The sequence below is a fragment of the Panicum virgatum genome, chromosome 6N, assembly GCF_016808335.1.
Source record: "Panicum virgatum strain AP13 chromosome 6N, P.virgatum_v5, whole genome shotgun sequence".
In the NCBI taxonomy this organism is placed as follows: domain Eukaryota; kingdom Viridiplantae; phylum Streptophyta; class Magnoliopsida; order Poales; family Poaceae; genus Panicum; species Panicum virgatum.
In genome coordinates this window covers 50,962,527-50,987,113 of record NC_053150.1, presented here as the reverse complement: position 1 = coordinate 50,987,113, position 24,587 = coordinate 50,962,527, and the positions used below count along the sequence as shown (strand labels likewise).

Below are 24,587 nucleotides of genomic sequence, written 5' to 3'. Positions count from 1 at the left end.
TTCTTACTAAATGATAACTTTGAACATAACTTCTATCAAACTTCTCGCACAACTTTGATGCATAACATCGTGATACAACTTATCGAGATAATTTTTTGGCATATTTTGTACGAAATATTTGTCAAAAGAATATCTTGAAAATAAAATATAAAAAAGGTAGACAAAAAAGATTAAAAAAAGAAAAAGAGAAGAGAATACTAGTCAGTTCGAATATTAGGTCAGTCTCAGTGGAAGGGTCATCGACACGGTTACCTAAACTGAAATCTTAAGAAGTGTCAGTGGAGTGTCATGGTGATGATACTCCTCTCACATTTTATGACACTCTTCTTTTCTCTCTTCTCATACTATTGGTACATGTTATCAAATTTAATATCCACGACACTCTTATAACACTTCTACTGAGATTGGCCTTATATATCCACAACAAGTATGAGCTTACGTCGCTGTTGAATCACTCGCCGTGAAATTAGTTAACAAAAACCGATTAACATGCGGCGATGAGAAATAAAAACGGTCAGCAGCCCCACCCACGTAAACGAGCTGGGCGGTCGGGAACCTCGCGCGTCCAATTGGATTCTCGGCTCGATAGCCAATAAGGAAGCAGCCAGCTAGTGTTGTTAATAAAGCATGGGCATAATATAATCTTTAATTTTCTCATTATCTCCGTACATTCCATGGCGGTTCTGTTTCCTTCTTCTTCCTTCGTTGGGCTTCTTGCCGGACGCTGATCGATGCCCCTATATGATCTGCTGCCATTTGATCTTGCAGTGACGAGTGGCCGACAGGCCGAGCTCGTCTCGTTCGCCGGCGATGGACGAGGAGGAGCTCATGAGCAAGATACGGGCGCTGGAGGAGGGCCAGGCGGAGCTCAGGCGGGAGGTGTCCAAGCTCCACCAGCTGCGGGCGGCGCACCGCGGCGACGGCGGCGGCGCGCAGGGCCAGCAGGCCGCCGCCGACTCCTCGCCGCTCCGCGCCCCCGCGCGCCGCGCCGCCGGGCTGTCCCGCCGCCACCACGCGATGGTCATGCTCATGCAGTCAATGGGCCAGGCCGTGCACGTCCTTGACCTCCAGGGGAAGATCCTCTACTGGTAACCTTCGATCACTTGCATTGTTGCTCCAAGAATCATACCCGAACTTGATCAGAGCTCGATCGCTTCTCTCTCTGCTTCCATTCCATGTCACCCAGGAACCGGAACGCCGAGCATCTGTACGGCTACTCTTCAGCAGAAGCTGTTGGTCAGGACATCACGAGATTGATCGTCCATCCTGACGACATCCCTTCCCTGAACAGCATCATCGGGAACATATTCACGGGGAAATGCTGGAGGGGCAGCTTCCCTGTGAAGAACAAGTCAGGGGAGCGCTTCTTTGTGGTCGCCGACGCCGACTGCAGCTTCATGGGCCTCGTCTGTCTATCAGAGGACACACGAACATTAAGGGAGCTAATCGATCCTTCAACCTGAGGAGATTACTACGCAAAGTAATAATTTTATTGCACACTGTTCTTTTTCTTTTTCTTTCTTTTTTTTTTTTTTGCTTTTACGCGTCACCGAGCAGTATATTACTGACGGGGCGAAGATTAGATGGCATACAAGGAATTTGCCCCAAAAAATTAAAGAAGGTTCTTTGGTACCTTGTGTTTCTGATTAAACAGAAGATTGTGTTTTCTTCAAGTTATGTCATAGTGTATTCGTTTTAAAATAGCAATACAGCTTCCAAGGTTGTATTACAGGCAGAGCTTTATGTAACCATGTTGTATGGATACAGTGCAAACCCAGAGCCAAGGCATTGTTTGTTGACAGACAAGAACTTTCAAAGGTTAAGTGTAAGACATGACATAACTGGGTGACAACTCACAAGCTAGTCACAAGTGCCTGAAGAACACAAATATTATGAACACAACAACGAGAAAAAGGATAAAACATAAAGATGCAAAGATTAATTGCAGCCGATCTCAAGCATATGAAGTACACGTGTTAATTTTTTTTTGCATTACTCCTTTCTTCCCTTCCTCTGTAGTAAACACACACATAATTCAGATGTATAAAAGACAAATAATTGATAAAAGTGGTATAACGAGAAACAAATGTTATTTCTCTACATGGGTTGAGTTGAACATTTTGTCAGGCTTCTGAAGGTGTATATCAGGAGCAGCCGCCGCCGTCTGATAGGGTGCATTTACAAGAAGGGGAGACAATGCCTTGACTACAATGCTCATGCTTGGTCTGAACTCAGATTCATATTGAACGCAGAGGGCTGCCACTGCTGCAAGCTGCATCGACAGCAAAGAAAACAACTGCTGAGGGCATTGTATTTCACTAAGTTGGTCCTAGCAATTCAGAGTTATGGGTTACTTCAAAATCTCACCAGCCAGTTTGAGAAATATTTATTTTGGATATATTAATTTACATATCACGAGCATAGACAGAAGGAGAGTTGAAGGCTTACCTTGGCAACACCCTTTGGTGGGTACTCTCCATTTAATCTTGGATCAACACATTGTTTCACCTTGTTCTCATCGAGCCTTGGTGTTGCCTGAGTTGAAGATGGAACAACAAACATGATAACATCAATGTGCAACACAATAACAACATAAAATTTGGATGTCCGAATGTTTTGACCGGCCGACGGTCATTTTTACGGAGTATTTCATTTTTTCACTCGGCAAAGAATCTCTTTGCCGAGTGTTTTATTTTTCCACTCGGCAAATGATAAATTCAAAGCATATTTTGAAGCAGTAAATTAATTCAAATAGAAACTTTTTCAACTACAGAGTTCCATAACTTTTCGAGATCTACAACTTTGATTTTGGATGTTTCCCCATCCGAGGTAGTCTACAAAATTTGAATTTCAAATTTGAGAAATTCAAATTTAGTTTTTTGTTGACAAAATGTTCCCAAGTTATCTATCAGTCTATATCCAAATCACACACACACATGTGCTTTAGCATTTATCTGTCAATGTCCAAATTCTTCGAGGCCCACTAGCTACAGTTAAACATATGGATTTATCTTTGTCATCATCACCATCGTCCATCGGTTTCCTTCTTAGTTTTTTTTTTTTGATTGAGGGGGAATTTGTTATAGATAAGAGCTGGAGGAGAGAGAGGAGGAGGAACATTATTTTGGGCCACTGATAGACCCAACGAGATTGTTCACCCACTAATAGGCCTAACGAGATGGCCCATCCCAGCCGCCTACCGATACGGTACTCCCTTCTCCCTCAGCACTCACCTGGCTCTCCTCCCCCAACCACGAGTCGCTGCAGTCGCACCAACCCTAAACCTCTAATCCCCCGCTCCTTGAATCCACCCGAAATATTTATCCCCTTCGATTCGGCGCTGATCAGAACGCCGACAGATTTCGCTAAGGAGAATAGGTAACACAACGGCTACCTTCCCATCTTCCCTCAAGCCGACCACGCCTTGTGTGCGCTTGACTTTAGGGTTTCGACTTTGATTACGTTTCGCTGCTCTAGGCTCTCGATCCATGGATTACAAACTCCGATAATCTCAGAGGGTTGCGTCGCTTACAGTAGAATAGATTCCTCCATTCGGATGGGCTGAAAGGTAGCCGGTTGGCTGTTTCGGACTGGGCTCATCAGCACCAGCCTTTCGTTCGGAGAACATCTTCGGTGTTACTAGCTTTTACAGTATTATCATGTTATTAACTTTAGTTACACTTAAAATTCTGCATCTAACATTCCAACAAAAATATAAATAGATAGAGAACACAAGTATCTGACATCATGCAAAGTTTGAGGTTGAATAAAAATTCGTGCAAGAAGAAACAAAAAGAGAAATTTGCACTTGAATAGTGGCGGGTTTAACTTGCACTTGAACGGACAGCCGTTCGGATGGTCTAAACCCGGCGCATATCCGTTGCCCAAGTCTGCTAGGGTTCGCTCTCCTTCTCGCCCCCTCCGCCGCCGTCGTGCCCGCCGTCCCCTTCGCGCCGGCGGCGTCCCCACGTCCTCTCCTTGACCTCAGCGGCCAGATCGAGCCAGGGCCGGGCTATTCCTCGCCGGAAGCGGACGATTCGGCACCACCGGGGTCGAGCCGGCCGCCCTTGTTCCGGGGTCCTACCCACGACGCTGGTAGGGATCCAGGGTCCCGGCGGCCGTGCAACGCGTCAGCTCCGGCCGGTGGACTACAGCACGCCCCCCATTCAGCTCCAGGTAGCAGTCCAGGCCTCATCTTTGTAGGCGAGTTTTCTTCGTCGTAGTCCTGCATCATGCTGAGCAAACAATTGTGCATTTGGATTGTCAGATGTGCTCCATTTTCTATCCAGTGAATCACGAAGCATCAGTGATTCATACAACTGTTTGCAATATTATTGTTTTGTTTGCATATGTTTTCAACTCCAGCAGCCCATAATTTAGAACGTCAATCATTCGTTGCTGACATCATTTTGTATAATCCTCCCAAAGTTTCCTTGCTGACATGAAGTGCTGATGGAAATGACTGAGTACATCGATGTCACATGTCGCATGAATTAGAATTCGAGGCAGATCTCATTGATTAAATTTTTGCACCATCGTGTCACTTAGGCCAGTGATGTTCGAGACGGCGGCGCCGATCGGCCTGTCATGGGCGCCCAAGCTGCCTTCCCTAGCGATGACGAGCGGTGGCAGCAAGAGCGACCCGGCGCCGAAAACGAGCACCGTGCAGGGGTCGATCTGGAAGCCTGCGAGCGAGCTTGTGGATGGGCTGTTCGTGCCACCGACGGACCCCAGGAAGGTTAACAAGCTCGCCAGGAAGAATATCAAGGACACCACCGGCAAAGGCTGGTGAGTTCTGTTGTCCTTGGGATTTATTCGAGTTCGCATGATTGATTGCTGCCGCATGGTAGGGTTAACGGCTGAGTGCTTATGCTTTGTCGCTGCGTTTCTCAGGTTCGACATGCCGGCGCCGAGCATCACTCCCGAGTTGAAGAAAGATCTCGAGATTTTGCAGGTGTGGTGTTACACTGGCTCAGTAATCTTATTAGCAGTAGGATACCATGATATGTGCCTGTAAAATAGATAATTAGCTGTCAAAAATTTGTGAATTAATATTGGCAATGATAAAAGCAATCGGAACATATTTGTGCAGCTGCCATTGGATCGTGTGCGAAATTGAAGACTTAACTGCAACAAATTGGACAGTGTGACCATCTGGTTGAAGCTGTTTTATTTTCTTGCAAGAAGAAACAAAATTACTTTACTTGGAAATCAAGATACAATACAATTAGTAATGCACCGTGTTGAATGGTGCTGTTTCAACTTGGTTGGTACTGTATGATTCTGCTTTGACTTTTGGGATGCATATGTGATTATATGCTTGCTTGGTTTTGCAGCTGAGGCATGTAATGGACCCAAAAAGGCACTTCAAGAGGGCAGGGAAGTCCAAGGCCCTTCCCAGGTACTTCCAAGTAAGTAACCTAGTCACAATAAGGCAGACTTATTCAACATTTTTTATCATCATATTCTGTTGAAAAGTTCATGTATCCTCCTCTGTAACTGATGTACTGAATATCTCGATGTTGGTTTTAGGTTGGTACAGTTGTTGAGCCTCCATCTGAGTTCTACTCAGGTAGGCTGACGAAGAGGGAGCGAAAAACAACATTGGTTGATGAGCTGTTATCGGATCAATCTCTTAAGAACTACAGGTATGAAACCATGCTCATCATGCATGCATGTTCATCATCGGCACTGACTTGTCTTTTAGTGTAACTTTTTCTGTATCGATTACATATGACCTTGCCGATTCCTCATGAAACTGTAGTTATCTAGCATTATCTGTAAGTTATCTAACAAGAGAAATTCATTTTACTTATAGACCATAGAGCCTGGTCATTATGATTTGGATTTCAGATATTGAAGCAAGGCTCCAGCAGAATGATGTCCTAGTTTCAAGAATGCATTTCCTTTTTTGTTTTTACTCCTGGGCATGTAGTGCTGTTACCTTAGCCTTTCCCCCATCATTAATGTCTGATAATAGAATAAAACAGATCATGTGCGAGATGTTTTATTTTGTAGCTTGAGGTTTCCTTTTTCTTAAATTGCCTAAATTGAATGTGATGTCGATCTCCACTGAAATGCAGGAAGCGCAAGGTACGGGAAATCCAGGAGAATCGTACACCAGGAGGCAACCAAAAGTGGAAGAACAAGGGGAAGCAAACACTTAAGAGGGCCAAGGATAGGCGAAAATGAGATTGGTGTGTCACCTGCTTCGGTCGTGAGAAAGAAGAGAGTGGAGAATTGGACGAAGGTTCACCTTCAGGTCTCTCTCTCTCTCTCTCTCTCTCTCTCTCTCTCTCTCCCTCCCCCCCCCCCCCCCCTCCCCCCCTCTCTCTCCCCCTCGCCCTCGCCCTCTCTCTCTAGATTTTACGGTATAAATTGTGATTCCAGTGTAATGTGGTGAACCAGCAGCATGCTGATTGCTGAATGCATTTTCAGTTCTAAATATTTTTGAAGTAGCAGTGTAGCATCAAAATTCAGAAATGTTGGTTGGTGGACTCGTTTCCTCTGTCAAGTAGCCCCGGATATTGCATAATGTTTTCATTTGTTGTAGGCGATGCTAGCACAGCTAGTTGTGGGCCTCTATCTTTTCAGCTTGGCTAGCTGCTTTCGTGTGTAGACGATCATCAGCGCACGGAAATGCCTTACACCATAATTGGCAATACAAATTCTCACGGCAAGTGGTTCATTGTGTGGAGTGTTTTTTCGATTTTTTTAGCTGCGTATAGTTCTTTCCATTTGGTAATGATCTCAATATTTTCGGAAGTATAGCTTTAATTTGAGCCTCCGTCGAAGTCGCAAGTCGTGGCATTTTTCGCGCAATATTCGCAGGCTATGTGGCCGGCGGATTTCGAACCCGTTTCCCCCTCGCGCGTAATTTCCTCTACGACCACAATCTCACTTGTGTCTATATTTCGTTTTCTTTCTTCACATGTTATACTAAACCGAGTGTAAATTGTTTGTTTGAGACTCTAAATAATTCAAATTAAAAATTTATCAACTACAAAGTTTCATAACTTTTTGAGATCTATAATTTTTATTTTGGTACTTTCTCCATCCGAGGTTGTTTATAAAATTTGAATTTCAAATTTGAGAAATTGAAATGTAATTTTCGTTGACAAGATAATTTCTGATCAAAAAGTTGTCAAGTACAAAGTTTTATAATTTTTCGAGATCTACAACTTTCATTTTGACCATTTCTCCACTCGAGGTACTTAAAAAAAAATCAAATTTCAACAGGCCGGACTGTCCGCCCCCCACAGGCCGGATCGTTTGCCGTTGGGACTTAAATGCAAACGTTTTGGATGTCCGAACATTTTGACCGGCGGACGGTCGGGCCTGTGGGAGCGAACAGTCAGCTGGCTAACATTCAAACGGGCAACTCTTTTTGGACGTCCGAACTTACATGCAAACGTTTTGGATGTCCGAACATCTTGACCGGCAGACGATTCTCCCATTGGGAGCGGACAGGCCGCTTATTCTGCCACCTAAAAATAGGTCATTTTTGTTGTGTGTTTTATTTTTGCACTTGGCAAAAAAGCTACAACTTAGTTTTTTATTGACAAGATGATCTCAAATAAAAACTTGTCAACTACATAGTTTCATAACTTTTTGAGATCTACAACTTTTATTTGGTAGTTTCTCTATCCGAGGTTAAATTCAAATTTCAAATTTGAGATATTCAAACGTACTTTTTGTTGGCTAAAATTAATTCAAATTAAAAGTGTGCAACTACAAAGTTGTATAACTTTTGAAGATCTATAATTTTTATTTTGGTCATTTGTTCATCCGAAATAGTGGTAGTAACAATATTCATAAATCTTATATATCTCTTTTCTAGTTTCCTGAAACTATATGAGAAGGTAAGACTTTCTGTGTTGAGGAGAAGGTAAGACTTCTCGTCGATCTTCTTTTGCAGCACTTCAGCTGCCAAGTGCACTTCTGAAAGAATGTTTGGAGAGCTCAGTTTCGTCATCGTCTTGACTCTATGTCCAAGTACTCGCAGCACTTTAGCACCTTCTTCGCCCACTATATGAAGCTCTGCATAGAATATCTTTCTACTCTTTGGTGGTGCCTGAAATATGGAAGAGAAACTTAGCAATGAAATCCGTATATTCAATGGATCATCTGTTGCTGGCAATGATGCACAGACCTGAATCTCTGAAAGTATGCAGCCATGCAATGCCATGACTGCAAATGAGCAATGCCTCAACGCACCAACTTCGGTGTGGTTTTTCCACGAATATTTCATCATCTTGTAAGGTCCATGAGGTGGCTCCCATATAGCAAATCCTAACTGCAAGCACAAGACATCACGCTTGTTAAAAATCGATAGACAAATCCTAGAAGGAATGCATTTGGAGAGAGAACTGACCAAATATTGGTAGTAACAATGTTCACAAATCTTATATATATCTCTCTTCTAGTTTCAGAAAACTATATGAGAGATATAGATTTTGTGAACAACGTTACTATCGCTTTATCGAATGAAGAAATGACCAAAATAAAAGTTGTACATCTTGAGAAGTTATACAACTTTGCAGTTGAACGCTTTTTAATTTGAATTAATTTACTGCTTCAAAATGTGCTTTGAATTTCTCTTCGCCGAGTGTATTTCTCTAGCACTCGGCAAATATCTTGTATGCCAAGTGCCAAAAAAACACTCGGCAAAGAAGCAAGTTCCCATGTACCACAAAGAAGTACAAGCAAGTAATCTCTATGCATGCCACCGAGTTGCTTAGTTGAGTGGTGCTGCCTGTCGCCAACCAATGGCCTCTGCCTGCCTACCTGATCGATCTCACTTGCGCACTCGTCTTGCATCTTCCCCTTGTTCTTGGTTTGGGTTCTGACTGTTTTGTCTAAGTTATCTATTTGTCTGTGTCCAAATCACAAACACATGTGCTTCAGCATTTATCTGTCTCTATCCAAATTCTTCTAGCCCCACCAGCTACAGTTAAACACATGGATTTATCTCTATCTTCATTGCTGTCGCCCATCGGTTTCCTTCTTGGATTTTTTTTTTGATTGAGGGGAATTTCTTCTAGATAAAAAAAGCTGCGAGAAGAGAGAGGAGGGACATCGTTTTGAGCCACGAGATGGCGTACGCACACTGATAGGCCCAACAAGATGGCCCATCCACCTGCCCATTGATACGGTATAGATCCCTCCTCCCTGGGTACTCACTCGGCTCTTCTCCTCAAGCACGAGCCATTTTAGAATGTTCGGAATGTTTGAAACATTTCGAATTTGTTTGGAACAATTCTAATTGTTCCAAGACATTTAGATTGTTTGGAAACAGTTCAATTTGTTCCAAGATATTCAGGCAAAACTATCTGTTTTGTTCGGTTGTTCTGGAACATTTTAGAATGTTCGGAATGTTTGGAACATTTCGAATTTGTTTGGAATAGTTCTATTTGTTCCGAGATATTTAGATTTGTTTGGAAACAATTCAAATTGTTCTGAGATATTCAAAGTGTTTTCGTTTCCACGGAAGTTCCAAAAAAATGTTCCCAATAAATATTCCGAGAGATATTCATCATAAGAGGGATAGGTGTAAAGCTAAAACAAGGTACGGCAAAAACAAAATTAACTGTTCTAAGAACAAAGAAAAACGTTTTAGAACAAAAAAGAAAGTTGTTTATTTTTTTCAAATGTAAGCAAGTGTGATCTAGTTTCGAAGATCTCAACGTAAGGATCACTACAATGTAGTCAAAATTAAATTTGGACAATCGGTTTGCGAAATAGAGATTTTTTTAGTCTGAACGTATGTATAGCACGCAATCCAAGGTATATCCGCTCCACTGGAACCTTCTGCGATGCTCCAGCACCACTCACGCGCGCGATGAATAACCTTTCCCCGGGCCGGAGGTGGACATCTGGAGTGCCGGCGTCATGCTCTACATCCTCCTCTGCGGCGTCCCGCCCTTCTGGGGAGGTAGGCGGCGATGATCACCCACCGGTGACGACCTTTCCTTTTCCTCTGCGCTGATCATGATCATGCATGACGCTGATGAGCAGCAAACAAACAAACAATGCAGACAACGACGAGAAGATCGCGCAGGCGATCCTCCGCGGCGGCATCGACTTCAACCGGGAGCCGTGGCCGCGGGTGTCCGGCAACGCCAAGGACCTGGTCTGGAGGATGCTCGACCCGGACCCCTCCACCCGGCTCACGGCGAGGCAGGTCCTGGAGCACCCGTGGCTCAGGGACGCGGACGCGGCGCCCAACGTGTCGCTGGGCGACGCCGTGCGGGAGCGGCTGCAGCAGTTCTCCGCCATGAACAAGTTCAAGAAGAAGGCGCTGGCCGTGGTGGCGCGCAACCTGCCGGTGGAGGAGCTGGACAAGTACGTGCAGATGTTCCGGCTCATGGACAAGGACCAGAACGGCAATCTGTCGCTGGAGGAGCTCATGGACGGCCTCCACATCAACGGCCAGCCGGTGCCCGAGTCGGAGATCTGGATGCTCATGGAGGCGGCGGACACGGACGGCAACGGGACGCTCGACTGCGACGAGTTCGTGGCGGTGTCGCTGCACCTCAAGAAGATGACCAACGACCAGTACCTGGCGTCGGCCTTCAGCTACTTCGACAAGGACGGCAGCGGCTTCATCGAGCTGGAGGAGCTCAGGGAGGAGCTGGGGCCCAACGACCAGGTCATCCTCGACATCATCCGCGACGTCGACACCGACCAGCAGTGGGCAAGCCAGCCTGACAAGTGACCTAGGGCGGAACAGTACCAGTGAAACAGTGCAACGAGCCACGGAAGGCGCGCGTGCAGGCTCGCTGGCCGCCGGTGCCCGGCGCTCCAGGCCTCCGGCCGCTCCGGCGCAGCAGCGCAGGGCCGCTGCAGCCCACGGCGCCGGCCGCCGGCCGCCTCCGCCCTCCGTCCACCGGCCGCCGCCCCACGCCCCCGCCGGCTGCCTCCACCTCCGTCCACCGGTCGAGGCAGGCTGCAGGCGGCCAGGCGAGCAGCCGGCGGGAGGCGCCGCCGCCGAGTGCCGAGGCGGGCTGCGGGTGGGCCGCGCGCGCGGCCGGCGGGAGGTGCTGCCGCCGAGGGCTGCCCGAGGCGGCCTGCAGCGGTGCACGAGACGGCCGGACGGTCGGACGGGGCGATGGGGCGACGGCCGACGGGCGGCCGGGCGGCGGGCGCAAAGGCCAGAGGACGAGGCGACGAGCTGCGGCAGGCGCAGGCGGGCGGGGGCCGGGGGTGCGGTCGCGTCGCGCGGCTGGCTTGGGCTGCTGGCCAAGCGGCCACCAAACCCCACGCAAACCCTAGGCTGCGCTGGGCTGAAGCCTGAAGCGTCCCGCAGCCCAATACTCGGCCCACGAGCCACTAAGTCTCGGCCCAGTACGCGGTTGCCTGTCTTCCTCTCAAATTTCAGCGTCGTCCTCGCTTCTGGCAGGCGCCGCCGCGATTTGCTCCCTTCCCGGCGGCGTGGAGAACTGAGGTCTGAGGATATCCTCTACTGCTCGGCCAAGGGGACCTAGGGCGGCCGCCCGGGCTCGCCCTAGTGGTGGCTCCGCCCCTGCCGACCAGGACGGACGCATCAGCTACCAGGAGTTCGAGCTCATGATGAAGGCCGGCACAGACTGGAGGAACGGCTCGCGCCAGTACTCCAGGGCCAACTTCAACAGCCTCAGCCGGAAGCTCTGCAAGGACATGTCGTGAAACTAGGGATGGCAACGGGTACCCGAAACTCGATGGGTTTTTGCTCCATTAGAGTGCGGGTATGGACTAAATTCTATACCCGCGGGTTTCTTAATGGGATAAACTTCGTACCCATCGGGTTTGCGGCTGCGGGTTTGTTCTCCAAGTACCCAAACCCGCAAACACGTGGATACAATAAACCCGACAACATATAACCTAAAATACTAATGTCACAAGGCCTTGTATCAAAATAAGGTCCAATCACATGCTAAGAGAGACTTAGACTCATGTACTTCCATTCTCATAGATGATTACCTACTCATAGACTCATTTGCCTATAATGCATTGTCTATTTGTTTATGCTTTCTATTAAATTTTATTGCTTCTTCTACCGGGTACGGGAAACCCGTGGGTAAAAAAAACCTGCACATGTACGAACATGAAATCATACCCGTGACGGGTATGGGTTTTTTAATAGGTATAATTTTACCTTGGCGGGTGCGGATTTGAGTTAGTGATACCTGTCGGGTTTCAACCCATTGCCATCCCTACGTGAAAGCCAGACCCCCACCAGTTTGAGACCACTTTGGACTCTGGACTTTGGAGTCGATGATGTGCCTCAGCCGGTAGCCACGATCAACCACGAAAAGAACATCGATTGCTGTTGATGCTCATCGGACACAAAATTCATTTCTCGATGATTCAAACTTATATTTGCAAAAAAAAAAAGAGAGAAGAGAGGAGGTAGAGGAACAGGACGAACAAACATATTCACATTAATACCAACAACTCCCAAGAGGTGATGAAAACAAACTTTCACAGAAACAGGGAACTGGAAGTGAGCATACCATCGAGGTTACAGTTTTAGCCATCTTTAAGAGCACCCAGATTAACATGATGCAAGGCGTGGTAATATACACTTAGCAGTCTAGGTAAGTATAACCATAGTCAAGTCCTTAGATGCAAATACAAGGACCCTGGAATATTTTGTGGGAATAAATAGAGCTACCTCCAAGTTCAGTTTCACAGGTCGGTCAGCTGCAAAACCCACCACATAGACACAGCACTTCACAGCTAATATTTACAAGGAACAGCACACACAGACTAGCAAACCAAATGAACCCCAACCATCACAACTGCTGGAAGCTTCCTCATGACATCCGATGCAGGAGGGAGAGCACCCCTCTGTCTCATGAGCTTTGAGATTTTCTTGAGGGGGCTCCCTTGAGCTGTTCCCTCATCTAGTACCTAATTTTTTCGCAGACACTGCACGCATCCACTGTAGGAAGGTTGAGATATGTGCCGCAAAGTCTATTCATCACGCGCGCGATTTCCTAGCGACGCATCACAGAACACGCGCGGCGCCCGCCCTGTTCATCTTCTACCTCCAGCCTGGGGAGGGGGGCGGCAGCCGGCGAGCTTGGGGGAGGGTGGAGGGGGAGGGGTGGTAGGTGGGCGAAATGGCCGCCGGCGAGGTCGCCGGCGGCCGGGTTGGGGGTCGAGGCGGCGGAACTTTAGGGTTCCGGGTTGCCGGGGCTTCCATGGCCGGCGGTCCTAGAGGAGGGGCCGGGGGCGGCGGCGGCCCGGCGGAGGTGGCGGGTTGGCCGGCAGAGGGCGAGGCCCGCGCCGCCAGCCGGGCAGGGCCGGACATCCGGTGGGCGGTGGCCGGCGGCGGGGTCGAGGAGGAGGCGACGATGGACGGGCGGCGCGGCGGCGAGCTTGGTTAGCGGCGGCGGCGGTGGTAGGCGGTGGCGACGGCGCCGAAGCCGGGGATGGCGGTGGAAGGCGGGGGAGCAGCAGCGGGGCGGCTTCTGCGATGGAATCGCGGCCAGCCGCGCGCGCTGCAAATAGACGCCACCGATATGTGCAGCGCTCGCAGGGCCACCTGTCATCAGTGTGGTCAGATGATGGTTTAGAGTGTTGCTTCTTCTTGGATTTAGTTCCACCTTTCTTGGAACTGGTGGCCGTGCTGGATGTAGCACCGGCCTGGCCAGCAGCACGGACATCCTCCAACCCAGCTTCCAAAGCTCGAACAAGATTCTCAAAGTAATTCCGAGTAACACTGCAGTGAAATTTAGCAGAGTCATCACAACTGTAAACAAAGTTCAGCAAAGGAAATAGAACAATCGGAAGATGACACCCTTCTATGAGCAGGGGCTCAAAAAGTGTTTCTATGATATTGGAAACACACAAAGGTACTGGGCAAAAGATATAAGAATGGTAAAACCAAAAACTAGTAGAACCCCTGATATCAAGCATTGTAAACAGTACTGCAACACCATGATCTAAAGTATGGCAAATGTACTACCTCGTGAGCCCAGCAAGCTTCACGCGGAAATCACCAAAATCCGCAGCTGATGATGTCATAGTTTCGTTGCTATCAGGTTTCAAAGAAGGCAAAAATGCTTGCAAATCTTTCTCGGCACATTGATGCAGACATTCCAAACCAGACTCAGCTTCACCTGTAAAAAAAAATAGTATTCATTGCTGCTCCGAAAGTTTCCGCAAGTAATAATAAACCTCAGTAATAATGTTGACATTCCGTGGAAATAATAACCTTGAAGGTACTCGAAAAATTCACTCTTGACCTTATCATCTAGATAGTAGCCATAAGCATATGTCCATTTCAGCACTCTCCTGCATTCTATAATCTGCCAAACAATATAGTAGTGAAAGCTTCAGATGAGAAAATATTGTAAATTACAAAATTCATTGAAACTGTAATATAAAAGATACGATAGCAGACCTGCGACCAAGCTTCAATTATGAACTTCAGCTGGGTCTCTGGTATCCCAAAAATGTCAGTTAACTTTGCAAGCTGAGACACAGAGGAATAGTGAAAAAGCATATGGTTAGTCTATAATGGAAGGAAATCAGGCTCAAGACTGCAATATAGATAGTAGAGCGCAGAAGAACATTAGAAACCACTCAATACAAGCAGATAAATTCTACATGGAACACTTCGAGAGCCCTCAAGGCCATAATAATATTATTTATTTTCTTACTTGTTCCTTTTCCACTTTGTGCAGATCCGCTTGGGCCTTCTGCCTCGACTGTCAATGAAGGCAAACATCACATCAGAACAGGAACTACAGTTGATAGTTTCAAATATACATTAAGAAATACGAAAGCATCTGAATGCCGAACACTAACATGCACCAGGTATCTAGAACTATGTACATCAGGTGTAAAAATATGTCTTTTGGCTGTGCTTTAACTTCTTGGTAGCTATGAAATAATTAGATATTATGCATACACATCAAAAGGTGAGAAATCATTTTGACGGAGACAATCGTCATGAAACCGAGTCTCAAAAATAATCATGGACCTCAAAACAATGCTAGACCTGGATTGTATACGGTTGAGAAAACATATTTGGTTAAGACATTATTCTTGTATAAGCACAGCCAACACAATATTACCAAATAGTAGTCCTCAACTATAGCTTACGTGATAGAGTAATAGACTAATAGCATAACAAGATAAGCGATAATGTTGATAGCATTACAGCACGAGCAGAAAACAAATATATTCAATGTACACTTGGGTATATGAACATACTGTCTGATTTGATGCCCAGCGCTCATAGTAATGCATATATCGCTCAAGCGAGTTTTTAGCTCTTTCCCTCCTTGCTTCAGTCTCATCATACTGCAACATAAGTAATTAAGTTCAGAACAAAATATCCATGGAGAAGAACAGAACAGTGCATTCAGAACCACAGAAAACCATAACAGCACCCCAAATAAGATGAGCTGCTATTCTCCAACAATAAAACTGAAACACTTAATCCCACTGCAGCAGCAGTCGCATAAATAATATAATAATCATAATAGAATTTTTTTTTAAAATATTTCTATAAAATGCATGATAAGAAGACATACAACTCCCTCTTTCTTTGCTGATTCGTAACGATTGCAGGCATAAAAGCCACCAGTTCTCTCTCCATGATCTGACCATGCACCCAGACATAACCTAAAATACAAAGAACCTCAGACGAAAGAAGCTAAAACATGACATGTGTACTGTAAATCTTTAAAGCAGTGGAAGGAACTATACCAGCAGAACTCGAATTTGCAAGGAGGGGTGCAAGTCATATGCATGCATCCCTGGTTTTTCTCTATTGGCCGTTTGCATTTTGGACAAGGCTTAGAATTAGCCAGTATCCTGAAATGATTGAACATAACATGATAAACCTTTTCATGCAACTTGCCATAAGGAACACAATTATCAGCTAAACATGATATTGACAGTATCTGAATGTCATGTAAATGTTATTACTATGCACTAGCATTGCCAGGTTCTGTTAATCAGAGTCTTGTCATGTGCCTAGTACGTTAATTTTTCAGAAAGCAAGACAAAGAAATGTAAAATGAATTAATCCCAAAGTATTCAGAATCCACCTCAAAGCAAACTAGGCATCCTAAATTACAGCTGTAACAGCAAAGCATTTTAATCCCAAGCATGTCAGGGTAGGCTGGAGATGAATTAAAAAAAGGTTAACCTAAAACTGTACTAAAATTGCTAACACATTTTCCAGAGTTGAAAAGACATGACCTAACCTCACAGAAATATTGGGCATCGCTTCCCCACCCACTTCTAAGTCACCTTAAATCACTCATAATGATTTTGCCCAAAACATGTGCAGTACAAGTGTACAACTAAACTTATGCACGATTATTCACCATCTCACAGTTAAATTGCTAAAAGGTTGGCAAAGAAATAGGACATCACGCTCCAACCACATACTGGAACTAATTGGCATTATGCTAAGTCTGAACCGAAACATGGAATGTTACAAAACAAATAATCAGGGGGTGGAGGAGGATCATAATAGATTGCATTGTTCAAAACACAATCAAGGAAGTCCTGTCCTGTCTGAACTAAAACATGGTGACATTGAAATTGAAAACAGAACTTGAAAATTGCATAAAGTATTACAGTATTGAGTTTGTGACAAACCAGTTCATATTTTCAGATTCTGCGCTGTTCTTCAATATCCACTTAGATACAGTCTCACAATTCACTGGTCGATGAGCTTCCTCGGTGCACTGCAAATGGTAATGAATATTGATAAAGCCTTACTACTTGATCACTAGGACCCATGAAAATGAAAGCTAAGTCATTAGGAGAATGGAACCAGCATACATTCCAGCAAAAATTGAACTTGCAATTGCATAAGACATCATAGTTCTCGTCACCAAGAAACTCCACTGCACATGTACAGTCAGGAGCTGGACACCATTTAGTCTGCATGAAATGATAAATGTAATAAATGAATTTACAGAAGAAAAAAGAGAACATGGTATAAAACAAAAGGAACCATGAAGTTTGAAGAATCAGTCAGCTTGCTCAAACTTATTACCTTCTTGCTACCTTCAACATATGCACGTAAGAGAAATCGTGCAAATTTTTCTTTATCCTCATCTTTGGCTAATTTATTAACCATCCCTTGAAGAACCATAGAACCACATGATGGATCAGGACACCGCAACGATAAGCATCCTGGACCACCACTTATTGCAGCACTAATATAGCCTACAAAATTTGACTTGAGCCATCAGAAATTTCCTTTCTTAGGATGAAGGAGAGAATTACATTGAAGTAAAAATAATATGTAACATGATGAACTAATAAGCAAAAGTAGACATGCTCCGATTGAATATCATTATTCTATGTATGCATAATACTCTACAATAATTCTCTAGTCTACTCCTCACAACAGAAGGATCACAAAACATGACTGAACATGCAACCATAGAGACAAAGGAGAGAAAGGGAGAGAGAGACCTTCCCAACATTCATGGCAATAAAAATGAGCACAACCAGCAGAGCTCATCATATCAGAAGAATACCCTTCAAAACATATTCCACAAGTTAGCTGCAACGAAAAGAGATGTTAGAGATTAAGAAATGATGAACATATTTCAGGGCCAAAGGCTCTATCAGATCAGACACGCTGATTTGATGGGGGGTGGGGGGGGGCATAACTAATACAAATAAACAAAGCTTGCCTTCCTCAAGCGAGGAAGGTCATTTCCATTCAAAAGTAAGCCAACAGTATGGCGGACTTTTTCTTCATCGGCAAACCATTCATCACTCAACTTGCTGATGTTCCTGCATAGTGAATACAGAACGCAAATGTATGGCATTAGTTCCACTTCCACACAATTTGGCAATACGAAAATGTCAGTGCATTGCTTCTAGATCAGATTTTATTTATCATTGTCCATGTGCATTGTCTTTTGTGAAGCCCAGGGACCAAATGGGAAATTACTAGGCTCAGATTTGCAAAGATAGCAGTTTTCAATTTTGGAGTCTCAAGTACAAAACTACAAATGCAAGTCTATGGAAAAATAGAAAATCACATACAGTACATCCGATGCCCATTTTCAACATAGATGCAATTTTCAACATTAAAAAAGAAACAACCCACACCATCAGCTGTATGATACTCTTGTTCAAAGAGATGACATCGAGTACAATTTGGTTTGAGTAGCTTGTATATTACTAGAATACTGTATAATGTGGATAAACGCCATTACAAATGTTTTTAGGGGTTTACTGGCTTCAGAAATGAAATTTGGTGGAGAACTAGCATAGCAAACTCACCATTTATAGTGATGCAGGAGAACACATGCCTCTTCCCGGTTAATTGATAACACAGCAGATACTTTGCTTATATCTTCTTCTTGACGTTCAGAGATAACTTCTTCGCTTAAAACCGCGAAGGTCTGTTCATAGCAAACAAAAACCCTTTAGCGAAACTCAAGAGCATCCCACGAAACAATATTATGGGTACAAAAGTAAATCAACATAAGCAGAGATGAGCCCAAGTGTGATACACTGATACTGAGGCGGCAAATCATCCATCTAGGTGCAAGGTAGTAGCTAGCAACCTACTGTTAAGCTCAATTTCAACACACAGGTATATGTTTTTAGCACATATAGAGAAGCATCATCATTCTATCAGCCACACAGCACTGACATAAACATCAATTAGACGTCGATCCTGTAACACTTCACTCTAATGGTGAATCGATCTAACCAGCTACCACTCCAGCGCTACAGTATCAGAAAATATCACCAAAAGCCTCAGCTCACTGGCGAATCACCTACCCAACAACTAAAAAAACCAGAGCATTTCACACGAGCACGCCGGTTTTCCAGTCTATTCAAACACATCCGAACATCGCCTCACCTGCTCCCGCCTGGAGACCACCTCGTCGGTCCCCTCGGCCTCGAGGCCCTCGTCGTAGTCCCCGGCCACCAGCTCCCCTTCGCTGTCACCGCCGCCGCTCCCGTCGTCGCCCGCATCGCTGTAGCAGTAGTCGTAGTCGTAGTAGTCCTCGTCGTCCATCACCTCCTCGTCGCTGGCGGCGTTCATCTCGACGTCGGAGTCCATCGCGCCGGGCGATCGGGGGATCCGGCGGAGGGAAGGGGAGGGGGCGGCCGGGGGCTAGGGTTCCGGCGAGGCGGGGCGGGGTAGGGGGGGTTTGGGGGTGGGAGGAGATCGGCGGAGTTGCGTGCCCGAGTCGGCACCGTAATGGTGGACTGCGTTTTTTAATGGCGTTTTGGGTTTTCTATACGCCGGGAGAGGCGTGATTTGGGAAAGCGATCATGGTTAGCACGGGGTTAACCGAAGCTTATATAAAAGGGATCGTATTGGCTCCTCGTTTTCTTCACGGTTTGACTTGTCTAGTTCGAGTAACATATGTCTCTCGAAACCGAGCTGCTTATTTTTATAAAAATATTTATTGAAAAGTAGTATATGTATATTTTTGAAAGTTCTTTTAAAAATTATCCTATTCATATGGCTTTTACTTTTTCAAACTCAATAAATTAAAAGTTATTCATGATTTATATTTCCAATGTTTAACTTTAATTTTATCCAAAAAGATATTTTTTCCTATACGGAGAGAGTACAAGTTTAAATAAGGTGATGTCAATCTAGTCTCTAATATACAACAACAAAATAAACAACCAAATTTGCTTATGTGTAAGTTAGCGCGTTAATAAGGTAGTTGCAGTCATCCAATCCTCATTGCAAAATGTTGCCCGTTATTTGAATTTATTGTCTTTGTTGAGCCAATGCTAAACTTAAGATGGTAAGTTTAGGTGACAACACATATATAATCGGCGTGCTTCTTTTAGCCTATTTGTAGTATGGTGGACCTCGAGAAATGGAACGCAACAGTTTTTAAGGGGGAAAGAACACATTTCTCCTGTTCACGAAGTAAAAAAAAAACACCTCAAATAAACTTTGATATTTTTATTAATTTGGTTATATGAAACCCACTTGTGAGCTAATATTCAAATGTATAGCAATTGTTTATGAAAGTGCCTATAGTTAGCCCATAAATAAATACGGTGTTTGGTCTGTATGCTAAAGATAACTGAAGCTTGGCAGAAACTTTTTTTGCCTAATATATCATAAACAGTGTGAATAAGATTGAAACGCGAAATACAGTGTCCAAATGAATCTTCCTACAAATTATTCTACAATTTATTGTGATTGTGGCACATAGGGACCTTGATAACTTGATTAGAAACTAGATTTGGCCCAACTAACTTGTGACTAAGAACCCCATACTGGCTGCCTCTATTCAAGTCTCAAGGCTTCAAGTTGCCAAAGAGAGCTTTGGCAAACCTAAAGATCTACCCAAACCACCCCTAAATCCTCCGAGAAATGACTACTGTCAAATAAAATACAAATTGTGTACGATAAGCTTCGCCGATCATGACCGACAGAACAATGACTGCGGTATTCTGCACATCCCTTCAAGCGATGATGGCCGGTGTTTGTTAGAATCTATGGTCCACAGCATGCCATGCGCAGCACGGCTCCAACGTACATAATTTGATCATTTGATGATTGACACCACACACATAGTCTTTGCCCGTGTCATGCTATAGCACACGCACAAGCATGCGGCTAGCTAGCTACCAACCACAATCCTGAACTCCTGACGTTAAAGGAGTCAGTCCTAGATATTCATGGCTGTCAGATGACTGATGTTTAGTGGCGCTGCATCTAGAGATCAGATATTGAAGATACTAACTGAAATACATCACATAGTGGCATTCTCTATTTAGTCCTAATCAGTGGACTAAATGAAATACATCACATATTACTAGACGGTGTAGTGATTTCTACAATACAATGCTGTCGTGGGCTTTAGGGGTACCCACGGCCGGGTGGCGGAACGCACCCGTCTATTCCCCGAGGGGGAGTACTCGGGAAAGTGCTAAGCTATTAGGCCGATCAAGTCTGGGGACAAGAACGCAAGAACACACGGATTTAGAGTGGTTCGGGCCGCCGGAGCGTAATACCCTACGTCCACTGGATGGTGTATTGTTCTTGGTAACGAGTCTACCCTCTTTCCAGCCGTGCTTCCTCTGGACCTGAGTCTTTCTCTAACGGGCGTCTCCTTTTATAGAGCAAGGAGGACGCGTACACAAACGTTGGACCCTGACAGGTGGGCCCAGCAAGGATGTATACTATACTAGATAGAAACTAATGATGCTACAGTGATCGAGAATCTCTTGCCGGATACGCTTCGTCGTCTTGTAGACTCTTTGACCGTGGGGGGGTCTTCTCCTATCCCATCGGCGAGGCGCCCGTTGAGGTAGTGTAGCTTGCGGCGTAGTCTGTCGAGGCTACCGTGCAGGCGTCATAATGGGCGAAACCGAGCCGTCGTGTCCAACTGGCATTGTAGACTGACATACGCGGCGTGGGCGGCGCCAGCGACTGCACTGTGCGCCTTGGTAACACGCGACCAACAGTGCAACCTGGCAAAAATCGCCTCGGGCCTTGCTCCGCCTACCGTATTGAATACGGTAGGTAGGCGAGTCTTCCAGGAGGAGCCACGCGGTTCCGCGCGCGTGCCCGCACCCACTGACACGTGGCGGCCCCGGACCAGCCCCAGGTGGGGTATCGGCTCCTCCCTGCTGAGGGGTCCGGATAGTATATGGGGTCCGGGACCCGGCGGGGGTCCGGAACTCCCTGGGAGGTCCGGGGCCCCCAGCTGTTTTGGCCGAGGGCTACCTCCCCCAGGACATGTGGCGTCACCGGATCCTCCCCAAGCGGGGAGCGGATCCGGGGCCGTTTGCGGAGAGTAGGGCTCCGGACCTCAGGGGTTCGGCTATTCGACCGTTAGGGCGTAGTTAAGGATAACTACGAGACTCTCGCCTAGACACAGCAAGAGGGGGTACCCCGGTCCTGGGGTACCGACAGTGGCCCCCGGGCCCACCTCGGGAGAGGTACCAACCCGTGGGTGGGGCCATTTATCGTGACACAATTCGGATTGCGTTGTCGTGCTTACGTTGTGAGCGGGTGCTCCGGACCCCTTCAAGGCCGCAACACTTGTTGCCAGGTTCAGGTACTAGAGCGCACTCCGCAGGGCGGTGAAGGTGCAGGCTTAGGGTACGGAACCAAGCTAAGCGGCTACACGGACCTTGATCTGCCCAGGGAGCGAGCACCACTTCCCCGGACCCGGCTCCAGTCGACCGTGGCGAGCGGTATCCGCCGGAGCGGGCCACCGGAGTGGACTTGAGTCGACCGTGGCGAGCGGTCTCCGCCGGAGCGGGCCACCGGAGTGGACTTGAGTCGACCGTGGCGAGCGGTCTCCGCCGGAGCGGGCCACCGGAGTGGACTTGAGTCGACCGTGGCGAGCGGTCTCCGCCGGAGTGGGCCACCGGAGTGGACTTGGACTGTCGCTATCGATCCATCAAGATACGTATCCGGACCTAGCGGTATGGCACAGGAAACCAAGGCTTATATTAGAAAGGAGCCCGGGACACCTAGGAACAGCAGCCTCGGATACTAGGGGACTCATAACAGGGCAGTGAAGTACGTAGGCTTAAGGTACATTACCAGACTAAGCTGCGCGGAGCTTCTCTTCCCCAGGATACGGGCACCACTTACCCTGAGCAGGTCCCTAGGGGTCCGATATGCCTTCCAGCTAGAAGGAGCATTCCAACCTGACCACTAGCCATCAACTCAATTTGGATCATTTAGCAAAAAATGCAAGCTGGTCAGGCGAGTGCTGTTAAGTTAATGTAAAGATAAGGCTTGAGGAAGCAAATCTCCTTTATTTCTTGGTTAGTGGTGTACATCAGATATCGGGATTATGAGGGCAGACCTCTACCGCTCTGGACCACTTGCTGGTGTTGCCTGATGAAGCCAGAGGTCGGGTTTACAAGGGCGGACCTTTACCGCTCTGGACCATACGTAGGCACCATATTATTACAAAGGAGAAATACATTCAATCCTATCTAATGTTAACCTTCAGCCGTCGCCCTGTGAATCTTGCTCATCTCCGGTCGGAGTGGAACTGCCATCTTGGAAATTCCTCAGTTGTTGGGGGCGAAGGCGGTCTGGACGTGCTTATACAGCATCATCCAGCATCACCTCGGGAGCTTGCCGGGCCCTCCTTTGCACAAGAACTGTTTCATGCTTAGTTTGCATGAGAACAAATTCTTTGGCTTTGAATGGGAGTGGCCCAGCCGCCGCCGTCTGCCGCCGGAAGCCCAGCCCGATGATTGCTTATCACAAGCTGGGTGCTCATGAGCTCGGAGCGTGGAGAAGGGCGGTCGTTCGCCGGCTCGACCTTGGTGCTGGCGTTAGGCCCCCGCGCCTGGTGGCGGGATCCTATCTGTAGCAGCACCAAGAGAGTCTCGGTCCTGGCGAGGGAGGGGGCGACGGTAGACTTCCCCCGGGCCACAGTGGTCGGCTCTAGGCTTCATATTGAGAGAAAGCCTTGAGCCGACGCCATGTCGCCGCAGGGGAGTCCTGGCGGTTGCTTGAGAGAAAACCTTGAGCCGTCGCGGAGATGTTGAAAGGTGACGCACAGCGGGCGTCTCCGCTGCGCGCCACCGCGTCGGCTCTGAGGTGTCGTAGTGGCGACGCACAGCAGGCACCGCTGCAGTGCGCCGCCACACCGAGGGCGCTGCTGCCTCGGCATAGTGACATGCGGCGTAGGTGCCGCCATGCTTCTCTTCATCTTCTCACCGCTGTTGCAGAGGATGAGCTCAGCCTCAGAAGCCTAGAGATCTAGCCAACGCTTGCACCCTCCCCACGGACGGCGCCAAATGTCGTGGGCTTTAGGGGGTACCCACGGCCGGGTGGCGGAACTCACCCGCCTATTCCCCGAGGGGGAGTACTCGAGAAAGTGCTAAGCTATTAGGCCGATCAAGTCCGGGGGACAAGAACGCAAGAACACACGGATTTAGAGTGGTTCGAGCCGCCGTAGCGTAATACCCTACGTCCACTGGATGGTGTATTGTTCTTGGTAACGAGTCTATCCTCTTCCCAGCCGTGCTTCCTCTGGACCTGAGTCTTTCTCTAACGGGCGTCTCTTTTTATAGAGCAAGGAGGACGCGTACACAGACGTTGGACCCCGACAGGTGGGCCCAGCAAGGATGTATACTATACTAGATAGATACTAATGGTGCTACAGTGATCGAGAATTTCTTGCCGGATACGCTTCGTCGTCTTGTAGACTCTTTGACCGTGGGGGGGTCTTCTCCTGTCCCATCGGCGAGGCGCCCGTTGAGGTAGTGTAGCTTGCGGCGTAGTCTGTCGAGGCTACCGTGCAGGCGTCATAATGGGCGAAACCGAGTTGTCGTGTCCAACTGGCATTGTAGACTGACATACACGGCGTGGGCGGCGCCAGCGACTGCACTGTGCGCCTTGGTAACACGCGACCAACAGTGCAACCTGACAAAAGTCGCCTCGGGCCTTGCTCCGCCTACCGTATTGAATACGGTAGGTAGGCGAGTCTTTCAGGGGAGCTACGCGGTTCCGCGCGCGTGCCCGCACCCACTGACACGTGGCGGCCCCGGACTAGCCCCAGGCGGGGTATCGGCTTCTCCCTGCTGAGGGGTCCGGATAGTATATGGGGTCCGGGACCCGGCGGGGGTCCGGAACTCACTAGGAG

The 24,587-nt window shown here is 47.1% G+C and overlaps 3 protein-coding genes across 5 annotated transcripts; 2 read left to right on the top strand and 1 right to left on the bottom strand.

The window, feature by feature from the left end:
* Positions 1 to 3,167: 3,167 nt before the first annotated feature.
* Positions 3,168 to 6,499, top strand: LOC120679381 (rRNA-processing protein fcf2-like). 2 transcript variants are annotated; one of them, XM_039960965.1, is made up of 6 exons: positions 3,168 to 3,378; positions 4,549 to 4,788; positions 4,894 to 4,954; positions 5,337 to 5,411; positions 5,533 to 5,648; positions 6,084 to 6,499. In XM_039960965.1, exons 1-6 carry the CDS (start codon positions 3,179 to 3,181, stop codon positions 6,190 to 6,192), a joined length of 801 nt encoding a protein of 266 aa, XP_039816899.1. In that variant the 5' UTR covers positions 3,168 to 3,178; the 3' UTR covers positions 6,193 to 6,499. The 2 variants fall into 2 exon arrangements, with proteins under 2 accessions (XP_039816899.1, XP_039816900.1); XM_039960966.1 differs by lacking the exon at positions 3,168 to 3,378 and adding an exon at positions 3,848 to 4,176.
* A 1,488-nt stretch (positions 6,500 to 7,987) lies between these two features.
* LOC120678299 (calcium-dependent protein kinase 21-like) lies at positions 7,988 to 11,667 on the top strand. Its single transcript, XM_039959427.1, has 5 exons — positions 7,988 to 7,995; positions 8,049 to 8,096; positions 9,858 to 9,934; positions 10,038 to 10,696; positions 11,536 to 11,667. The coding sequence occupies exons 1-5, from the start codon at positions 7,988 to 7,990 to the stop codon at positions 11,665 to 11,667; spliced, it is 924 nt and encodes a 307-aa protein (XP_039815361.1).
* Positions 11,668 to 12,460: 793 nt separating this feature from the next.
* On the bottom strand, positions 12,461 to 19,204 carry LOC120679375 (probable E3 ubiquitin-protein ligase ARI8). Of its 2 annotated transcripts, XM_039960955.1 has the most exons (16): positions 18,848 to 19,204; positions 18,259 to 18,380; positions 17,661 to 17,763; positions 17,437 to 17,527; positions 17,012 to 17,184; positions 16,795 to 16,896; positions 16,609 to 16,697; positions 15,706 to 15,813; positions 15,531 to 15,621; positions 15,208 to 15,297; positions 14,652 to 14,699; positions 14,393 to 14,464; positions 14,204 to 14,297; positions 13,955 to 14,108; positions 13,511 to 13,708; positions 12,461 to 12,945 (listed from the first exon to the last, which is right to left on the bottom strand). In XM_039960955.1, exons 1-16 carry the CDS (start codon positions 19,049 to 19,051, stop codon positions 12,888 to 12,890), a joined length of 1,797 nt encoding a protein of 598 aa, XP_039816889.1. In that variant the 5' UTR covers positions 19,052 to 19,204; the 3' UTR covers positions 12,461 to 12,887. The 2 variants fall into 2 exon arrangements, with proteins under 2 accessions (XP_039816889.1, XP_039816888.1); XM_039960954.1 differs by having other exon boundaries at positions 12,461 to 13,708.
* Positions 19,205 to 24,587: the final 5,383 nt, after the last annotated feature.